Consider the following 22,510-nt stretch of genomic DNA (forward strand, 5'->3'; position numbering starts at 1 on the left):
TGAACTAAGAGGACACTCGTGTACAAGCCTTAAGAAAAACAAAAGTAACCCACGCCAAGAAATAGGTAGAGAGTTACATGTGTGGTGGACTTGTTGCAAAATAACACCATCCTGAGAAATGGCATTTGCAGAAATAGGAATATTATTAGATCAGAGTTCAAACAAACACATTTATTTGCTTTATTAAAAAACCTTTCATGGGCAAACTCTGCAGTTGCACGATAAAATCTTAATAGGACATCTGCTCCTGGCAGCAAAACAAGCTGTTATAAAATGCTGGAAAGCTTTGAAGGGACTGGCAGCTACCTAAGAGCGAGATAGAATATGAGCAAGAGCAAGAACAGAAAAACTGCCAGAGAAAATTAGGTTAGTGAAAGTGTTATGAATGTAGGCTACCTGCCAGCCCTCATATCAGACTGTCAATCCACTTTCCCATAAGGGAGAGGAGCCCCTCACACCAGAGTGCCAATCCACATCTCCATGAGGGAGAGGTGCTTTGGGCCCATTGGAAATAAGATGTCCCACACTATCCTTCTGCTCAGGATAAAAGCAGTTTGATTGATTATGTGCCATCAAGTCAGTGTCTACTCTTAGCAACCACATAGATAGATTTTCTCCATGATGATCTGTTCCTAACCTGGTCCTTCAGGTCTTCCAATGGTGCACTCATCCACTGTAACTGAGTCCATCCACCTTGCTGCTGGTCATCCTCTTCTCTTTTCCTTCCACCTTTCCCAGTATTCGAGCCTTTCCCGGAAAGCTGGGTCTTTGCATAATGTGTCCAAAGTAGAATAATTTGAGCCTGGCCATTTGTGGCTCGAGTGAGAAATCTGGGTTGATTTGTTCAATCATCCATCAATTTTTTTTCTTGGCTGTCCACAGTATTCTCAGGAATCTTCTTCAACACCAAAATTCAAAAGCTTCAATATTCTTCCTATCCTGCTAGTCCAAAAGAAGTTTGGTAATGTTAAAACAAAGGGCAGAATTAGGAAGAAGTGAAGTGTGGACCAAGGATGGGAAAAGTATGGGACTGCCCTCAATCCTTGAAGCCTCTGATTAAAGTTTAAAACCTCCAAGAACCTTACAAAAAGGTATCATTATCAAATATAATTTTATAATACTAAGAAAGAAGTATCATCCCAGGATCTTATATATATAAAAAAGGATATGCCTCAAAGTTGGCCTGCCATAGGAATACTGACAATAAGAGCCTTTCATTAGTTGTGAAAAAATGTGTGCTTTAATCCAGGATACATATTTTGTATATTTTTTTTCCTTTGTTATATTGTTTTATTTTGCTTACATGGGATTAAACAAAAATAGGAACTATATTTCCAGCTGTGCACATCTTCTATGTGTTCCCTCTTTAGAAATCAGGACTTCGGTTTTCTTGCCATCTTTATATCCTGTGGGTTTTTGAAGTTTCTTTTGGATCTGAAGTCATTAATAATGGAATTAAGAATGCACTTAGGAAAGAGCATCAGACTAGCAGGAGCCAAAAAGCTCCTATCTGCCATATAGTGCATTAAAAATTTCAAAGCTTTTACCCAAAGATGGCAGTTTCTATTCTTTTTCTTCTTTTTAACCTGAACTCTGGCTTTCAGACAATTTTATTAGGCTAACAGTAAACTGTCTGCCTTCAGGAAACCCCTATTCACATTCTTGGCAGAAGGAGTTTTTCATATTGTGCTTTTTCAGAAGATTCTTGCAGGGGATCATTCTAGGACACGCTTATGCACGTTGAACCAAAATGTAGGCCGCTGAAACTTCAAATTTTCTATACAGTTTATTTTGATGCATTCCTCAGGGCAAACACAGGGTCTCTCTGATGTCAGCCATGAGACTTACAAGCATTAATCAAAGACTCCAAGTTGCTAAGTTCTTCTGAAGAACAGTGTGGTAGAACAAAGCATTTCCCATTATTTTACAGATATGGATGATTCTCTACAATTTGTAAGGAAAATGTATGCATTCAGAAAGTTACATTGCAGATGAAGGGGTGGGTGGGTGAATAGGTTGGATTTTCTATCAGGAATGACAACGGAAACAGAATATCCAGTCTGGAAGTTTTGGGGCCAGAGCAGATTTAGAACCTTGAGAGGGTGTTGTAGGTTCCATCATAAAAATGTCTGCTATTGGAGGAAGGGGAAACGTGCATTCACATGGCTTGGGCAGACCTAAAATAATCACAGAAAGCAACTTGGTAAGCCTAAAATATGAAGTTTGTAGATATACAAAAGCAACACAAGGTCCTAATGGAATGGAGTAACCTGGAAATCTAGCATGCTGTCCATGACACCATTTTATGGCACGTTTTACTTGTTCAATGGATTTATTAATAACATAAGAATGTTTTAGGTGACTAGGTTGATAAGAATGAAGGTCTTTGCAGATTTGTATTTAGTTTCTAATTGTTGGATGAAGTATAAAGCGGGGTCAGACTATAACAGCACTCTCCCTGTGAACATAGCATGGGTTGTTAAATGTGCTACGTAATCAGTGTTGATTTTTCTGTATAATTTCACTGCAGGAATCAAAGAAGAGCAACATATTCTCTGTTGTTTTCTCTTGCATTTCTTTTAAATGTTTAATTGTAAGCCATGCAGAATCACTGTGGAGTCAGGTAGCCTCAGAACTGAAATATTAAATAAAATAAATATTCAGTAAAAACAGTAAGTAGCACTTCCCTAACTACACTCCAAATTAATGTTTTTGGCATAAAACAAGCTCAGATCCCCAATCAAAGGTGCTTCCAAAATCATGGTGTTCCAGCAGCGGCGGTTCTATTCCAGCGAAGACGCTGCTGCAATTTTGAATTCTGGCTTAATTTCCAAAGGAACGACTTTCTTTCATTGATCAAAAGAGTCTCCCACAATCAGTGTTAACAGAAGAATGACGTTGTCAAATATCTTCATAACTGCTCACAATTCTTGATTGTTTTGTACATCCATCTGCCTTTCTTCCCAGTAGAAGGGAACGGGCACTCTGTCATCCATAATAACCTGGCAGACATCCCATTCAGCAGGAAGGATATTGCTCTTAAACATAAAGCTGGCCAGATGGGAAACTGAGAAGATGGTCAATAGCGTGATCAGCATGGTGACTATTTTGAATGGAAAGAGCTGAACATGGACACCTTCTACAACTGAGCATCCTGGGTAACAGATCACAGGGGGGATCTTCAGGGATGGCTCCCCTGCCAATAGACGTAGAAGAAAGCCAAGGAAGAACCCAGCCATTGAGCCATAGGTGTTGGTGCTGGGAAGAAACAAAGCACAACACAGCTGGGGAAAGAGGAGAGTATACACTAGCTCTCCGCCCAAGAACCAGAGGTCATAAATCGAATGGGAGTAGAAAGCCAGAGCTGCTGAAATTGTCCCAAATATCACCATGGAAACTCTCATTGCCCATAAAACATCTTTCTCTGCTGCCTGTAAAAAAACAAAGAGAGGGAGAGAAAGTACTTTGGGAAAAACGTTGCCTCCAAATTGAGATGGGTGCCAATTCATTAACAGGCTGAATGTTGCACGTAGGTCCTAATCTCCTAAAAAAGAATGACTCTAAATTTTTTAATTCCTCTTTCATTCATGCAAATGTTCATTTACTGCAAACCCGAGCGCGTATAAAGAGGGATAGGTCAAAAAAGAAGAGTTGGCATCAGAAAAGAGAAAGGTCAGAACGCTAGAGAAAATATAAAGTATTTCCTTAGTTGCGTTCAGAATAAAAAGAAAAGAACCAGCTGTTCAAAGAAGATGACAAAAGGCTGACTGGAAACAGAAAAGGCAGGGCTGCTTTGTGGGTTGGTGTTCCCCAACTAAAAAGTAAAGGTTCCACCAGGAAATTGTGAAAAGCGGGAGAAGGGAATAGGAAGGAAAGTTGAGGCTGATGGAGACATAGTCCCAGAATGCCTCTTTACTTTGAATGAGTTTAAATCTCCATGACTAGATTCATTGCATCTGTGGATAATGAACAAACCAGCCATCTGTGTCCACAGGGGGAGGATCAAAATCTGCATGAGGATGGGTGTGGTATCATGATAGAAGCCCCACCCCTTTGGAACATGGCAGGGCTTTGAATGTGACGTCTTGCCTGCCATTGTGTAGATCTTGGGTTTTAACATACCTGTCATGCTCCTAGGTATGACCATTTTTAACTCTATTCTCTCTCACACAAAAGATCTATGACTAGGAAGCTTTAAATATTAGGAGAGCCTTTTTAAAAAATAGGAATTTCCTGTATCATTTGTGAGACAAACATTAACCATCAACCACTTACCTTTTTCCGGAATATTTTCCTATAGATGTTGTGAGCGAACATGGAACTCGCAGAGAGCAAAGCAGAGTCCCCAGAAGACATCACAGCAGCTGCTATGGCGCCCAAGCCACCAATGGAGATGTACCCCGGGCAGAGATGCTGAAGAACTAGCGGAAGTATGAGAGCGGACTCGTTTCTTTCATTTGGCGTGGGGAGCCCGTAGTCTGTCTGGTTCCAGTCTCAAAAAGGAAATACAGAAGTGTAATTTTCAAAGGTTGGTTCAGAATTCAACCCGCCTGTTTCCTGCCAACCACAGGTGCAGATCATGATGACCTTTAATGAACCAAGGGTCTAGTTTCTGCAGGGGTGCAACTGGGCTAGTTGGCCTTTGAAGTCCCTTTTCGATGTAAGCTATTATGTTCGTTCTCTTTTTTTATTGGTTCGGTTATAGTAGTTTTAATATTTGATTTCTTATCTGCTGCTTTGAATACACTTTGTGAAATATATATAGTTACAAATATAACTATATACATACAGTATACCAAAATATACACACACTGGCTAGGTTTCTGGGCTACTATCCATGATGATCCGCATCTTCCCAAAACTGTTTTTAAAAAATGATAGAAATACCACAGGATCATCAAACAGCATGAGATTTCACCTCGGAGGCTTGTAGATTCTGTCAAGAATGCTAAAATTTGATGACACAGCAGCATTTTCACACAAGATACCACCATTCATGTACCATATCACTCAAGGCCTCATCAAAGAAGACAGAAACCTTGTGAAATGTGGGATATGCGCATGTGTGGGTCTATGTAATTTCTGACCCACTTTTTCATTAGTGAAAGCAATGCCAAAGCAGGATTAATTTTTAAAAAATCAAACATGTTGTGAGTTTACCAGAGAGTCATGGACATGCCAGCTCTCTCAGAGATGCTATGTTGTTGATCCTTGACTTAACAGGAAATATGTAACTAGAGCTGGTGGGTGCCTATGTGTCAACAGAGTCCACTGGAGTTGGGTGGCCAATACATTTAAATAAATAAATAAATAAATAAATAAATACACACACACACACACACACACACACACACACACACTTTGAGAGAGGCCAGGTCAAGAAACAGAGATTCCAAGAATACTACTTTATTGGTATAGGGTGTATAAACAAAATCTTGAAAGCTTGTCCAAGTTTCTTTCTGTTCCATCTTGTACCAAACAAAACCAAAGTGGGGTTATTTTGAGTATCTTTCTCACACTTCCTTCAATCTCTGGACTGTGTAATCTTTTCTCCAAGTCCCTCCTTAACAGCTTGGTCCTTCCTCTCCCTCTTAATGGCTCTTTCATACCTTCCCCAAGGTCAGCTCTATAACCCTTTATACTGTGACACTGCTTTGTATCCATAGTTCTTTTTACACTAGGGGTCCTTGACCTAACTAGGATACAAGGAAGATAAAATCATTCCTGCATCCAGCATTTATACAGAGCAGTGCTCCTCAACCTCAACAACTTTAAGAAGTGTAGACTTCAACTCCCAGAATTTTGGGAGAATTCTGGGGAATTCTGGGAGTTGAAGCCCACACATCTTAAAGTTGCTGAGGTTGAAAAACACTGACATAGAGGAATGACACCCCCAAAGTAGGACAACAGCACTACTAGGGCTGAACCACCCAAACTGTGGCTCTGCCTTTCCAGTTCTTGTCCAGCCACATTTACCTGTGGAGGCAGCAATCGCCCCAATCAGTACAGAAGGGATAGCCATGATGAAGCAGCCCAGTCCAGAAAAATAGGAAATTAGTCTGGCTTCTTTGGTGGAAGAAGCTGAGAGAACTCGCTGGAAATAGGTTTGCCATGGGATGGCCCCAAGAACCTGGAAGAAAAGTAGAATCTTGAACTGAACTGAAATACAAACAGATACTATGCTTGATCTTAGCCCAAAGGCCAAGAAGTTGAATCTTAATAGGATGCTAATGGCCCACATGGAGCAAACCAAAGATGCCTTTAACCTAGCACTCAGGATGACTCTGGGAAATTCATTTAACACAAGGCATGATGGGCAACTCTTGTAGCATGTCCACAGCTTCCTTTCTGGAGCATCCTAGCATTCTGGCCTCCATTTGCCTTTCTTAAAACAACCTCAAGCAGCTCTCCAACTTCCGCCATCTTAGGTTATCATCCCAGTCTGATACGTATTAAGCCAGACCTGACATTATTAACTGCCTTTCATCTTTAATTTAGAACTGCAGTTTTCTCAATGTGCTGTGGAAATGCAGTTTTCCAGTCCATCTAGAAGAGAATGGGCTGCATGTGAATCTCCATCTCCATTTTGGGACCTCCCAGTTTTCTTTGTGGTGAGAAGAACATGGCTTGTCCTTAATTTAGAAGAACAACAATTTTTATGATTTAGTTGGACAGAATAAGTGTAGCATGCCCCCAATTTCCCATCCACTTCAGGAACAGATCTTACCAAATATAAGAAGTCATCCAACCATCTTCCATAATAATCCATTTCTACTTTTCCAATCCAAGATGCTTGGAATATATTGTGGGTAGCCGTATAAAAGATATTTTCTGTGGCAGGGTTCATGATGGCAAAAGGGATACAAATCCACTGGCAGCAAAAACAGAAACATTAGAAGTGAAATAATGTTTTCTGGATGGTTTCTGGCATTCAAAATATTCCATGTGCTCCACAGTCATGACACTGAATTAATTAAACAAAATATAAATGAATTGAAATAGCATCACTCACTGCTTTCGTGTCTTAGCCCCACCCATTTCTTTGTTATGACCCCACCTACTTCTTTGGGCTTGGCCCTCCTTCTTAAACCAGATCCCACCTCTGCTTTAAGTTTATCATGGCTATGTTGGCTCCACTTGTTTCATTCATATATGTAGCTCCTCTTTTCCACTCGTAGGGTGCTCTATTCTCCTTCGTGAGGCTCAGGCTATTGAATGTCCAGATTATCTCCCAATTCATGCAATAGGATGTCCTAAAATTCTTTATATGTTGGCATCTTATAGATCACTGTTTCTCAACCTTGGCAACTTTAAGATATACAGTATGGACTTCAAGTCCCAGAATTCCCCAACCAGCTTGCTGGCTGGGGAATTCTGGGAGTTGAAGTCCACATATCTTAAAGTTGCCAAGGTTGAGAAACACTGTCATAGACAATGAAACCATGCTGGTGTTTCATTCTGGATTTTCAATCACTACCAATAGTTCAGGTGAGTAGTAACATTACAGGACAGGAACTTACCAGGCTGATTATTATAAAGATCAGTTGTATCACGTCTGTATATGCCACTGAATACAGACCTCCCAGCAAAGTATACAATATTACTGTACATGCAGAAAGAATGATGGAAAAATAACCCTGGATATCCAAAATGACCTTCATGGTTGCTCCTAAGAAAAGAGACAGCCTGAAATGGAACAGTACATTTTGTGCTATGCAATTTCTTTTACCCAAATATATTAATTTATATGATATATGAAATAGCCATTCCATTCGTAACAAAATCATAGTTGTTGTTATAAACATTCTTCTGACAACTCCCGAATTCCCACTTGTTGGCCATTCCACTGAAATTCTGGGAGGTGAAGCTGACCCATTAGGACCAGGCTGATCTATGACTTATGAGTCCTTGCAGTCAAGGAATCACTATCAATTCTATTTTCAGATGTTAAAATGACCACCATATTCTATGATCTCCATTCATAAAATGGCTACCATACTGAATGATCTTAGGTGAAATATTTGAATGTATATTCTCTGCCTTACTTGATACAAACAGCACGTCTGCTGTTCAGAACTATTCTTAAACTGAGGCACTTAAGACTGCAGAGAAGAATTACGGCATGACTGAATATTCCTCTAAAAATACCACTACTGGAAATAAAGGACCTTTAAAACTTCTGACACTCCAGTTTATGTACATGCAAGAGTGTTTTCACCTCACCTCTAGTTTTGAATTATAGATTTCTGTTGTGTTTCTAAATTATTTAGAGAAAATCACTGCATTTATAATCTCAGTTTCCCTGTTTATGTAATAGACTTCAGAAACGTGAACCAAGTGGAGCTACAAATATCCCCGGATCACAGTTAGAGTAGTTATTCTGAAAATACCTTCAGAAATCAATAAATTATTTATGGGATGGAAAGCCAATCTTCTCTTGGCTTCAAGGTGGCTAAATTTAGTTTCAGCCAAGACAAGTGAAAGACATTGTATTACCTAAGGAGGCAAGAATAGCAGCAAACCAGAATATGTCAGCGATCAAGGGGGGGATAAAAAGAAGGCAGCCCATCACATTCCCATAGATCTCTTGGATTGGATCCATCAGAGTCACATAATTTCTCATTCTCATGGGGTTGACAAAGAACAACCCCCCTGTTTAAAAAGAAAAAAGTTGTATTACAATCAGTTATCTTCGCAAAGGGAAAGGCCTTGCAGTTCAAAATGCTGGTTACTACCCTACATGGGACAGGACCAGGATTGCTGCTGGATCACCTCTCCCCAAGTGTTTCTGTTCATCTCACCAGATTTGACAGGATGGGTATACCCAAAATCCCCTCTGTTAAATAATGTTATTTGGTGGATGGGACCTAGGAGACATGCCTTCTTGGTTCCAGCCCTTTGCAACAACCTCACTGTTGAGATCCAGAAGACCTCAACGCTCCTCATCTCCCAGAAGGCTGTGAAGACCTGGCTCTTCCCCAAGCACCAGACCAGGATGTTAATTGAGTCCAACAGAGGTGTAGTTGTGTTGTGAGTCAGTTATGGTGCCTCAGCTATTGTATTATAGTTATTTTGTCTTTGTTTTCTACATTGTCATTGGAGGTTTTATTATTGTGGATTGTTGTTAGCCACCTAGCCAGGGTTATGTATGTGAGATGAGCGGCCATATACATTCAATAAATAAAAAATAAAAATGTTCCTTCCCCCATAAATAAGGTTAGTCTGAGAGACAATGACTCTTCAAGGCCACCCAGTGTCAAGTCTCTCATAATGAAATGGCAAGAATTATACAGGCTTCTATAAGATGCTTTTAGGTAAGGATTAGGGTAAGGTAGAGAATCTTGAAACTGAGAAAGGAAACTTCAGCCTTCTTTTATCAGTAAGTTCATTAAGGCAGACTATTTGAATGTTTTTGAATCTCTCCTTCCTGAGCTTTTTGCAAGCCAAACCAAAATGTCATTTATGAAATAAACTGCTAACAAACTCCTCTCTCATTTGTGGATTGTTTAGTTCTAGAATTCCTCACACTTCTTTCTCAGCCTTCTCACAATCACCCACACCCAAGGAGCAGTGAAGATTGAGTTGAAAGGGGCCACTTGGTCTATTGATCATAAGTGACATGCTAGCCCTGGGACGGGCCATATCTTTTGCACTTAGCCCTGAAAATCAGTGTTATGTGGCATGCTGAGAGTTACATTCGAAAATGTATGGGGCCAGAAAAATAAGTAGGACCTAAATTGGGAGGAAGGTGGCATCAAAACAAAATGAAACGGTGGGATATAAACTAATACTTAATAAATATATACCCACTCAACCGATTTGATTATCAATGAGACATCTGAAACAATAGAATAATAAATACTGTAGGTTCCAAATTCCAAACTATTTCTAAAATTTTAGGTAAGTTCATTGATACGTTGCAAACATGTATGATCCTTTTTCGTTTTTCAGTTTAATTTTCCTAATCCATTTCCAGGTGGTGCAACACCAATTTTGGTAGCAAACTACTCCGTTAAATTTCAACAGCAGAACTTCTCATGCCCCAATCAAAGCTTTAACTGGCTGTTTCTTTTCTAACCACAATAACACCTATTCCTCAGTAGCATCTGGATTCACAATATACAACCATGAGCCAATTTATGTAACCCTAAATGGTAATCCCAAAAGATATTGCACATAAACAGTTCTCACCACCTCTATTTCCCACCAACTCACCGAAATATATTCTAGAACAGTTTACTATTGCTTCTGTTGATTTTGAATTTATGCTAATCTTTGGGCATCGTAAATATTTGTCTCTGCTGCCTTTATAAATGCCCAATGATGAACAAAGATGGTGAGGGTCTTGGAGGCTAAATCTACTGGAGACTAAATCTATCACTCTGCTGGAGTGGATGGCTATAATAAATGTAAATAAATAATTCTTATGAAGAATAATACAAAGAACTGGACCAATTTAGCCTAAAGAAGAGAAGGCTAAAGGAAGACATGATAGTAGTCTTCCAATACTTGAAGGGAAGTCACAGGGAAGAGGGTGTAGATGTATTCTCCATAGTGCTCTACAGTAGGACAAGAACCAACATGTGGAACCCTTACAGAAACAGATTCAAACTTGAAATATGGAGGAATTTCCTAGTCAGGAGAAATATGAAGCAGTGGAAGAATCTGCATCCTGAAGTCATGGGTGCTCTATCACTGGAGTTTCTCAAACAAAGATTGGACAGTTATTTGTTTAGGAGAGTTGGAGTATCCCTGTCCTAGGTTGAGGATTGGAACAGAAGACCTCCAATGTCTCTTCCAACTCAGTGATTCTATGAGCTCTGTAAAGCCCCATAGCTTGCAGCAGGTACTAGAGAAGACACAGTGATCCTTGACTTAGGGAAAGCCTCTGTGGCAGCTGGCTGGGTCCTCTGTGGACCAGTCTACCACTGCCTGCCTTTTCCTTTTAGGAGCTGATAGGAAGAAGTGAACATACATTTTGTCAACATCTTATCTAAAAAGGGAGTGTGCCCAGTGATGGGAAATGCAAATAATAACAGAACAGAATCAAGACCAAGAAGGGTAAAAACAAAAATAAGAGTATATCAAAGAAACAGTATAGGAAAAGCTCTAAGACATAGAACGACATTAACAATCCTAAATAACCTACAACAGAAGACTTTGTGCACAACCTGAGATATTAAGTGAGTTGCATTTCTACACATCTAATAAGCACACAGTGCTTGACAGGAGAGAGTGTAGTGAGATCCTGGAGAGGAAAGGAAACTGTTTGTCTTGATTCTGACATGGAGATAATGAATAATGCCTTTTTCAGCACTCTAAGATGAGACCACAGGAAGGAATCTCAGAGGAAAAAGTATCAGATTATCTCAGCAATACAGGTTATAAAACCGTTCTGGGAAGGGGAATGATTGACATGGGCACCACAGAGGCTGATGAACAAGAGGAAGGTCCCAGGATGAGCCATACGTATTAACAAAGGAGACATCGCATCATTCTGAGTGAAGGGTGCAAGCCACTGAAGGGAGCAGTCATTCATGTACTTTCCAACTAAATGGAATTGTGCTTCTGATCATTGATAACAGCACAAACTAGGGCAGATAACTTGAGATAAAATTAAACACAAAGCTCTTGGAGAGAGATTTAAGTATTTTTAAACTGGGGTCCATCCATCTGTCCCCCCACAGTTAGTTAACAAATTTTTAAAAAATCTTTACCAACAAGGAGAGACAAAGCAAAGCCTGCTGGAGCTTGAACCCATGCCAGTCCTCTCAAGGGAAGGTAGACAATTTCAGCTGTGCCATTGATATAAGCTCCTCCAACCCATGTTGCTGAAAGAAACCCCAAAAAGGGGAAATGAGGTTAATAAAGGATACATGGATAATTACAAGGCAAGTAAACATTGTTTTAATGGATTTGACTTCTCGCCAAGAATCATGGAAATTTTCACTGCTGCCGAGAATTCTTTGGCATATATTGGATGGCCCTACATTCAACTGATGCAATTTTTGTCATCCACAACAATTCATCTTTCTGAAATCAGAATCTTACTTTAGCAGACTATGTTTGAATATGTTCTCTCTATTCATTTTGTTGTTGTTCCTGTCACTGGTAATTTTCCATTCAGTTCTTTTTAGACAGTTGATTGGACACTAGGAAAATGCTACTCATTTGGTCATCACCCAGAGGAACTGGATTAGTTAGAAAATAAATATGAAGTAATTAGTAATTAATCTGTAATGATGTGTTAAGATCTGGACAACACTGCATATGATAACACCTGTTTTGTAATGTTTCATACAGCAAGAGAGAGAGAAATGTGCTTCATAGATTCTTAGGATACAGTTTTAAATACTGTATCCTAAACTTTAAATTAAGTTTTAAATGAGGCAGTAAATCCTCAATTTATTAAATCATCAATTCTTTATTGAATATTCTTAGCTGCCTTTCAAATCTATGGCCTCCCCAAAGTGGTTTATTGCGTATTTTAAAAACAATCCAGCTGAAACGCACTACAATTTCAAGTATACATCAGCACCAGACGCTATAAAATCTTTTCTCTTAACATAAGGAAGCTGTAAAAGCCTTTTCAAATAAACACACATGGCCTCTAGGTTTGGCAGGTATGTTGTATGATTTTATAGGGTAGGAGTCACTGAATGAAAGATTTTTTCTTTAACACCTGCTGATTTTACTGATTGTAGATTGGGCTTTGGAACATGATCCTAAAGCACAAAAGGATGGAGCAAATACTTCCATAAACTTGTTTTTGGCAGCCAGAAGCCATAAGGATGGGCTGATGACATCAAGATATCACAAAGGTAAGCTAGATTTTCAAGGATTTGGGGGAGGACATAGGCTTTTTTAAAAAACGAAAAATAGGGTTGTAACACCAGTCTTATATTTTATAGCTTCCATTTTAGTATTCTCATTTAAATAGTCAAATGTGATGGCTTGCTGCCAAATTTAAGAAGCACCACCATTGTTATTGAGTCTAAGAGTTGCAAAGCTGGGTATGAGGACCACCAGTAGCCCATGGAAAAGAGATCAGACACCCCATAGGACTTTAAAGTGCAATGCCAACTCTTTCAACTGAGTCTTGGACATGGATAAGGTTTATTATATAAATGTATCAAATCTTATGGGATATTAATTGCAGGAACAATTACATCCAGAGAATGATGCCTACCATAATGCTGTTGGTGTCTTTTCCATCCTTCCCTATTTATTCATTAACTTTTATATAACTCTTGGCTTTCTCTGCTCCATCCTTTCTAGCCAAGACCTATCTCCACTTGCCTTATTTCTTCTAAAAAACTGCCGACAAGAGGAATATGTTCCTCTTACTTTGGTCTACTTACTTTTACTAAAGCAAACCAAGTTTGCAATGTTTGATGACTGATCAAACATTGCAAATAAGAAGTGTGATTTACCGCTAAATATCGTAATGGAGTCTCCTGCCACCTTCCCAAGAACACTCTTGTGCATTGTTCCTGCCTGCCAGCCAGCCAATCACACCTTCCTAAAGAGATCAAGAAAGCCATTGTACACCCTTCAATTTCCCGTTTTTCTTTGTCCAGATGATGATTAAGCCTTCTGAAGCCTCCTTAGGTTGGTCTTTGAGTTAGCTGGGGAGGATTCGCTCATTCATGACTAAAAGTATGCTGGTCCCAATCCCTGGATTTTGACTAACCTTGTTTTGGCTCGTTTTTTGTTGGCACACCAGTCCTGCATTCACTTTAAGAGTGATGGATGCTAGCTTATCATTCTGAAACCTTTGTACTTACCAGTTGCTGTGAACAATCCAGTGCAAAAGGTCATGTTCCTGCCTCCCACTATGGCTATTTCACTGGGCTTCTGGTGCTCCTTCTGTTTAGTTTTCCGGGAAGCCCATATTCCAGTAGCTAAAGTCAGGGCATAAAATAAAAGCAGGGCTACTAGGCCACTGATATTCAAAGCCATTTTCTTAGAGTCTCAGGAATGGACTGAAAATGGATCTAGCGAGTGAGCAAGTGATCACAGCCTGCCAGAAGAATCCTGTTGAATGCACTGACTCACTGAACTTGTACAAACCATGCAGAAAAGCGATGACCTTGTGGTCAAGGCACTGATTTCCTCAGTCAGACAAAACAGTCTCTCGTGTCTTTAAATATTAAATAATGGAGAAAAATAAGGAAACGGAAGCCTAAATATTTGCCCTGACCTTCTGCTTTAGAGCTGTTGTTTTGTGTGCAATCATCTTTCATTTGGTAAATGCCACTTTTTGAAATTAAAAAGAGTGATGCAATCAAGAGATCAGAGGAGAACTTGGACCAGCATACAGGGGATAAGGTAGTGAATTTGAAACAGGAGAGTTTTGCTTCTGATCCCAACGCTGGAGAAGTGCAGCAACTTAAGAATGGAACACTTGCTGCTTCAGAAGGCCCTTTGCCGACTGAGCAAGTGATGAGACAAGCAGTGGCTGAGAGTAAGGATAGAAGGTCTGACTGAGGTCATCACTAGACAAGAAGAAGAACCAATGGCTTGGTTCCATTTCCTAAATTTCTCCAGTTGGAAAATATGGAATATACTAGATTAGTTGGAAAATATGAGATTAGTTCTCATCACTCTATTTATCTTATACAAATACAAAATACAAATACAAATACTTTAATGACCAAGTATAAAATATATACAAGGAATTTGTCTTCAGTGATGAACAGCAAGATCAACGGTGGATTTGGATAACAACAGAAAATTAATAAACAGTAACAATAACAGCAGTGATGCCTGATGAAAAACGTCAAGATGGGAGCCACAGAGGTGCAATAAAATCTCAGCCTGTTTTTATGCACGTTGCTTTTGTGACCACACCCTGTGGACATCCCTGTTACTCAACAAACTGAGAGTTAAGAATGAAATGGGGAAACCACTCAACCCTGTTTGTAGGAAAACTCTAGATTTGTATTAATACTGATGTATACATTTAGATGGGAAAATCAGAGCATTTTCTTGAAAGACAGAGAAGTTGTAATGGCTACGATGGGGAGTAAAAATTGACATGATGGCATTTGTGATCCCACTGTTGAACCCTGACCCATTTTACATAAACCTGGCAGAGACATCCTGTGATTTACTGTGTTTTTCCAGTGAAGAGGTGGTTTTATAGTTTTTGCTTTGTTTTGCTGTTGAAACTCTGCTAAGCAGGGTGTCTGCAGGATTAGGGGTCCAAAATATCAACACGGTATTCTGGTAGTGGACAGCCCCACCCTTTTTGCACACGTGTCAATGCCGCACCTGAGTCCAAAGGGGGAGGCTTTGATCCTGCTGCCACAACTGCCATCTTGACTTTTGTGACCCCTCCTGTGGATTGAGCTGCAGTTAAACAAGTTCAAGGCTTATACTTAGAGTTTTCATGCCTTTCCTAGCTTAGAATAGCAGGAAACCAAAATCTGGCAGTACAGCTGGCATTCTGGGAACCAGAAAAATGGGTTCAGGGGCTACATGTGGCCTGGGAACTTTTCCTTAGCAACAATGGCAACAAAACAAGTTGCCTCCCTTTTGGAAAATTCCTGCATTTTCTTACTGATGTGGCCAACCCTAGTTGCGCAATGACTTTTGATTGATCATGTTGGAATTGATCAACTCCGCAACTGGTAGACTCTCTTAATTCTTTGTTAAAATTATTTAAGTAATTGCTGGGTGGCCGTGCATCAGACATACCGCACCTGCCTGTTGTGTCGTGGATCTTCTATCCTGTATTTGTGCTTTTGAACTCTTGTGTTTCTGCAGACTATTGATTAGATCACCAAATGACTTAGCACATCTCATTCTGCTAGAAATAGTAGCACTAAGAAAGAGGGGGAGAAATACAGACAACCACAAAACGTACAGCAATTGCTAGTTTAATATTTTACAAATATTAATATTTAATATTTTAAGAAGGCAGACAGATTGCTCATTACATCTTACCCTGCTAGAATGCTTTCCATCAATTTACCATACTTTGTTTTTTCTAAGTAGATAGAGACATTTTCAGATGAACCGCCAAGTTTTAATTACCTCCCCAGTTCTACTATATAACATTCAAAGAAGTGTTTGAGCTGAGTTGCCCTAAGAATATTAGATTTATTTCCTTCTATTTTGTACAACCACATCCAAGGGCACATGGAAATAGATAAATTAATTTAGGACACTATGACCACAGAGAAAGAGATATGAAGTAAGGTTAGATATTTCCAAGAATGTCAACAACTATGAAGATTAAACCAAAAAACAACACCTTAAACTGTTTTGTATAGAAAGAAAGATTTTAATGCGGGGAAGAGTCGAAAGAATTTAGAAATCAAGAAAACTTTGTGAAATCTGTCAACTCATGACTATATTGTAGAAGTTAACTTCCCAGCATGTAAGCAAACACTTTTCGTGACACCAACCAGGCCAGGTCCACACCTAGCTTCAGTTTATATTCCATTTTTATATTCCTTTCATTGGGGCTGGGGGGAGGGATAAGCTAGCATACTGCAAAGCAAAGCCTCAAGCATAATTTTTATTTTCAAGAATACATCTGTCCCCTATGTATATTCAGCAGTTTCCTTTCCTTGAATAAAGTTTGATTCCCAGTGAATATATGGAGAATAAGAAGCAGAACAGGAGGAGGAAGAAGAAAAAGCAGAAAACACAGGTAAACTAAAGGAAGATATCCTATCACTAATAAGAATTCCATCAATCAAGTGCCAGTCCAGTTAGTGTAAGCCTACTGTAGACTGGAGAGGGAGTGCCATCTTGATTTTTGCTTCTAGTTTAGATAACTGTTATCTAAACAACAAGGTAGTTGAGACAAGAAGCACAACCAGGAGTACTAGCTCTATCTTTATGGTAAGGTTACATTAAGAGAATCTTGCAAGACTGAAAGTATTTCTCCCTCCTTTCCTTTTACTCTCTGGAAAAGACCTAGAGAGGGTCTCTTCTGAAACACTTCCCATGCCTCCTTCTCTCCTTCTGTGGACTGAGATATCTTTTACATGCTGGCTGTCTGGCCTATGGCTCTCCCTCCAGTCTCCCAAGGTCATTCCCACGTACCATTACAGCTAGACAATAGCCAGCTCCTGGGCAGGTAAGCCAAGTAGCAGGAAGTCTGCATAGCAAGAACCACATTCAGAGATGACTTCCCACAGTGAAAGGTCTCCCCTCCTCCCACTTGTCAGTAGGGGTGGTACCCTGCCTCATTCTTAGGGCAATGCCACCCTGCAGGCTAAGCTGCCTGTCTCCTGGGCTGCCTTCAGCTGTTCCTTAAGCCAACATGATAAATTTCAGTCTAGATTGCAGCAGGTTGGCAACGGAGCTGGGCTGATGCTTGGCAAGACCTGAATGGTCCTTCTCCTGCTTCTTGCCCTTCCCTTCCATGCAGAGATGGCAACCCTTGCTGGTTGGCTCCTGTGTGGACCACTCTACCAGAAGGTAGAGGAGCTGGTCCCTCTTCACTAGTCTCTTGGCCTTTCATGCGCTTCTCTTATGTTTGTACGCATGCATGCTTTCACTCTCCCTTCCCACATATCTGTGTTGATTCTGATGCAGACCCTTTCTTTTTTTCCCTCCCCTCCCCTCCCCTCCCCTCCCTGCCCCCATTTTAAACATCTTTAAATTGCAATGCTGCTACTTTGTTCTTTCCTACAAAATTTCCATGGACTTACAGAGGAACATAAAAAAGAAAGAACAACCTGTTTCCTATTGCTTTGATTATCGTAGCATGCATATAATGCCTACTGTATATACAGGTTCACCATGCTATTCACGTTGGGGGATAAGCTACATTATACACAGTGAAGGAAAGGCGCAATTGCCAGGTTTTATCATCTTTTAGATATGAATTTCAGGCCATAACAAGGAGCTATAGTTAACATATTTTAATTAATTAATTAATATTTATCTATTTTAATCAATATTTATTTTATTTTTACTGTAAACCACCCACAGTCACCCCACAGTGAGATGAGCGGTGACAAATTTGAAATATAAATAAATATAAATAAATATATGCCGAAGCTTTAAATCAAGTCTGGTTAATGGACGGAAGCATTTGTGAATAGTACTCCAATAAAAAGACAATATTAAGCCCAAACAGGAGGAAATATCATCTCTACTGTTGAAAGCACATAACCACAGAAAACCATAATAACTGATAAACAGTAAGTAAAAGTGATAAAAGATGAAAAGAATTATATCAAGACCAAGAGCAATTCTACACAATTTCTGTTTCTCACTTTTGCATAATGTGCATAGAGAATGGGGGAAAAAATAACCGTAAAAAAAAAGCTTCTTTTCCCCTGTTTTGTCCAAATGAGTGAACGCAAGACTTTCTCTTCCTCTTCTTGTATGTCCTGCTGCATCCTGAGGATTTTGGTTGGCCATGAAGGATGTGCTTGTTTGTTTTGTCACCCATATTTTAATGTACTGGCAACTCCCCATCGTTTATGGCTCAAATGGAATTTTGCCAAGACACCAGCATTAATAGGGACTGGATGTTTGCGAATGTTAGAAGATCAGGTCCAGCTTCTGTACTGACCTGAACTGGAAATACTTGCTAATATCACCCTAACAATCAGGAATATCTACAGGGTATGGTCAAAAAAGTCAAGATGGCAGCTGTGACAGTGCAATCAAAGCTCCATCTGTTTCAAGCTTTAATTGCATCATCAAGGCCATCATCTTGACTTTTCTTTTGGACACCCCCATCAACAATGATGTGAATCACCTTTCCATTTGGGACATTTTACTGTACAAATTACTGTAAGGTTTATTTTCTACATATTCTGGATAATATGTTTTAATAGTAGATATTCTTAAGTTTTTCAACCATGCCTACAGGATGTCAAGCGTTTAAATCATTTAAAGAGTTTTCACCCATTAATCAGCTGTTACCAATAGAAGCGAATATGTGTAGCTCAGGGTTGGACTGTGGAGTCCTTGGGGTTCTCTGAGCTTGGTTGTTTCCTTGCAAACGTTTTGTTACCCGGCTAGGTAACATCTTTTTATGAGAACTTTATTATTGTATATTAAAACGTACAATTAAAAACAAAAAGTAAAATACAGTAAAGATAGAGAATAGAACTAAAAGAAAAAAGACAAAAACTAAAATAGTGAAGATAGATAGAAAAATAGAACAGAAAGTGACTTCCGACTATCTCCCATACAGATATAAATACAAATTAAGAAAAAGTTAATCTCTTACTACTAATTAATCCAAATTCACATTATTTCTATCAACACAAACCACCTAATTATTAAAGCCCACAGTCAACACTTTCATTCCCCCCCCCACATGTAATCTAAGAAGGGTTGCCATGAGGAGACGAATTTAAACATGATATTATCTCTTATTAATGCTATTAATTTCGCCATTTAAGCCAAGTTCATTGGTTTAATAGTCCATTCTTCTGCTGTAGGTATTTGTGGGTCCTTCCATCTTTCTTGGCGTGTTCATCTTTCAGATTCATCTATAACAACATCTTATACATTTTAAGAGCAACATATTCATCATTTATACAAAGTTACATCTCAAAATAAATTGCTTCATTAACAAACCGATAATTCTTTATCCAACTTAAAACATTCAGACAGTTGCATATAAGTAGATCAATAACCTATAGACCCTTTTAACTCTAACTATTGTTTTATTTTAAGATTTAATTCACCCTATCCCTTCTAATTTTTCCCAACAAAGGAGAATTTTATTCTTTTTCAAAATATCTGTGAAAACAGCATAATCCTTTCCCTTCCTTGAAATCCTTACTGATATTTCTTTAGGCACACCCCATTCCATTCTAGCACTGAAGATGTTACAACCAAGCTCAGAGAACCCCAAGGACTCCACAATCAGCTGTTTTTAAACAACTCATATGGTTAAGTAGCAGAGCATTATTCATTTGATGACCTGACTGAATTGTTGAGCCTTACCATCACATTTTCATGGTTCTTTTTGGAAATATTTATTCAACTGAAGAAACTTGTCAGTTACAACAGCTACACTTGCAAGCAATGTATTAGTTGTTATATGTACTACATAACAACTTAACAACTTAACAACTTATACCTCTTGTATAATAATGGTTATACCCACCTTTTGCATTTTTACCCTTTATTATTTAGCATTATAATTTTGTTGTAAGGCAAAAATTACTGTTAATAAAGTTAAATGTTTAAAGGATTAAACCAATACATATTACCTAATAGAATAAATCACCTTTCACTATACCATGGGGGATGGAAGGGTTTTCTTCAATATTTCTTCAATAGTTTATAATATTGCTCTTTATTAGATTTTATATATTGCTGGCTACTGAAGTGTCTTGTTGGTTTACAGTCCCCAAATGTAATAATGTTTCACCATGGAGTTAGTGGTAGCTCCTAGTGAAGTTTGGTTGATCGCAGATGCTAAGTAGGATTGGCCCTGGCTAGGACTTGGATGAGGGACCATCTGCAAATTCCAGGACTACAGGCTACACTGGGAAGAAAAACCAACATACTTACCACACTGTCATGAAAGCTGCATAGATGTAGCCACTAGGAATCAAATTCAACTTGAGGGCATCTTTTTTCTTGCAATAATACACCCTCACTAAAAAGCATCAGAAGTGACATGTTGTGACCCAAAGTGAGGATTCTTAGCCAACTATGATGGAGAAATGAAGGTAGTAAAACCAACAGAGAATTTTTATTTGATAGGCATACCTTAAGTAGCCTCTTATAAAATGCCGAAATCACTATTGCGAGCTATCAAACTTAGCATTTTCCAGACGTGTGGGACTATAGCTTCCATCATTCCAAGCTATGCTGTCTAGGCATGATGGGAGTTGCCATCTGACACATCTAAAAAGCACTAGATTGTGAGACTGATATTTCAATCAATGCTTTTTCTTACCAATATTCCAGCACCCAGAATACCATGGCGGGAGGTGGTGGTGGTGGCAGGGAACAGACTAGATTGGAATCAGCATCTAGATTCATACAGCTGCCATCCTGGTCCTATTTAAACAAACCCTAAAAATTTGGCTCTAACCCCAGCCCCAGTCTGAATGGGTGACGGATCCCTGGTGTGGGTTTTGGTCTTTTGAATATTGGTGGTGGTGGTTTTCTGGACCTTCTTTGTTTCAATCTTTCATTTTTTAAAATTGTATTTTGTAAGCCACAGAGTTGTAACAGTATGGAGTGACCATAGATTCCATAAATGAATGAATGAATGAATGAATGAATGAATGAATGAATGAATGAATGAATGAATGAATGAAATTTCTCCATTGGGGAGGTAGACATGAAAGTTGGGAGAAAATACATCAGAGTGGCTGGCAAGAGAATGACCCCAGGATACTTGGAGTACTTTTCTGGTTCACATCCTGGAACTCTCTTCCACCTACTTGTACTTACTCATCGCAGAAACATGCCCTTCCAAGCTCTTATTGACATTGCCTTTCATCTCATCCTCAGTCTATAACTGAGATCATCTTTGTTCCACTTCTTTTATAGTAATGTAATCTCTTCTCCTTTATTTGGATATCATAGCAAGGTTCCAATAGCAGCCTTAAGGCATATGAAATCTGTTAAGCTTTGAGAAATCAGGAAACTGATTATGACAGGAATAGTGGCAACTGAGGCAGAATGGAGATCGCAGTGGGGACACAAGATGTCATCTCAATATAGTTGTCTGTTGATTCAAGGGTGAGTGGTCCTTGTAGGAGGAGAGCCATGTTAGCCAAAAATCCAAAGGAATCTGGTGATGCATTTCAGACTAACATTCCATTGCATCTGATGAAGTGAGTTGCAGCTCTGAAAGCTTATGCTTTTTAATAAAATGTGTTAGTCTGAAAAAGTGCCACTTGTCCTTCTGATGGAAGGATGAGTGGAAAGCACTATAACTCAATATTGGGTAAAGACCCAGCACTGTCATGCTTTGGAAAGGAATTAGGACATGAAAACAAAGCTTGAGAAAATGTATGATAGGATTTCTTTGTAAATCAATTCTATTTACCACCAGGAGGCACCACGAGACTGATTTTGTCCTTATTGGGACTCATAAGAAAGTCATGAGGATGAAACTTGTCATGTGATGCTGAAAAATACCATACAGCATATATCTTGTGTAAAAAATAGAGAAATTCCCCCTCTCCAAGGGGGGTGGGTGGGTGGAAGTCATGCAAAACCCCATACGTGGGGTGTTGACATAATATAACATCTGCACCTCTCTGCTCTGAGAGCTTAAAGGAAGAAGGACTGAATATACCATTCTGATAGAGCTTCTAGATGTTCCTTCCTGCAACCTCTGAGTACCAGAACTGGATAGCTCCTAAAGCTAATGCGCTCTATAAATCAGTGTTTCTCAACCTTGGCAACTTTCAGATGTCTGGACTTCAATTCCCAGAATTCCCCAGACACCTGAAAGTTGCCAAGGTTAAGAAACACTGGTATATAACAGTAATCATCTAAAGTGTGAAGGTCTGTGAGTTCAATTCCCAGTACAGCAGAAGGTTTGAATCCC

At 39.2% G+C, this 22,510-nt stretch overlaps 1 protein-coding gene across 1 annotated transcript in view; it reads right to left on the minus strand.

Moving 5' to 3' along the window:
- Window positions 1-207: 207 nt before the first annotated feature.
- The window catches only part of LOC103050404 (high-affinity choline transporter 1-like), a 90,156-nt gene continuing 67,853 nt past the window's right edge, over window positions 208-22,510 (minus strand). Inside the window, exons 2-8 of the mRNA XM_088140578.1 lie at window positions 11,718-11,831; window positions 8,497-8,652; window positions 7,521-7,669; window positions 6,728-6,871; window positions 5,977-6,130; window positions 4,276-4,493; window positions 208-3,431 (exon numbers count right to left, since the gene is read on the minus strand). Of these exons, the coding sequence (XP_087996704.1) occupies window positions 2,922-3,431; window positions 4,276-4,493; window positions 5,977-6,130; window positions 6,728-6,871; window positions 7,521-7,669; window positions 8,497-8,652; window positions 11,718-11,831 (1,445 nt within the window). The 3' untranslated portion in view covers window positions 208-2,921. The remainder of the gene's footprint in view (window positions 3,432-4,275; window positions 4,494-5,976; window positions 6,131-6,727; window positions 6,872-7,520; window positions 7,670-8,496; window positions 8,653-11,717; window positions 11,832-22,510) is intronic.

This window comes from Python bivittatus, unplaced genomic scaffold (assembly GCF_059951505.1).
Source record: "Python bivittatus isolate LINGU-HERP-01145 unplaced genomic scaffold, Pbiv_v1 ctg000340_np1212, whole genome shotgun sequence".
Taxonomy (NCBI): Eukaryota; Metazoa; Chordata; class Lepidosauria; order Squamata; family Pythonidae; genus Python; species Python bivittatus.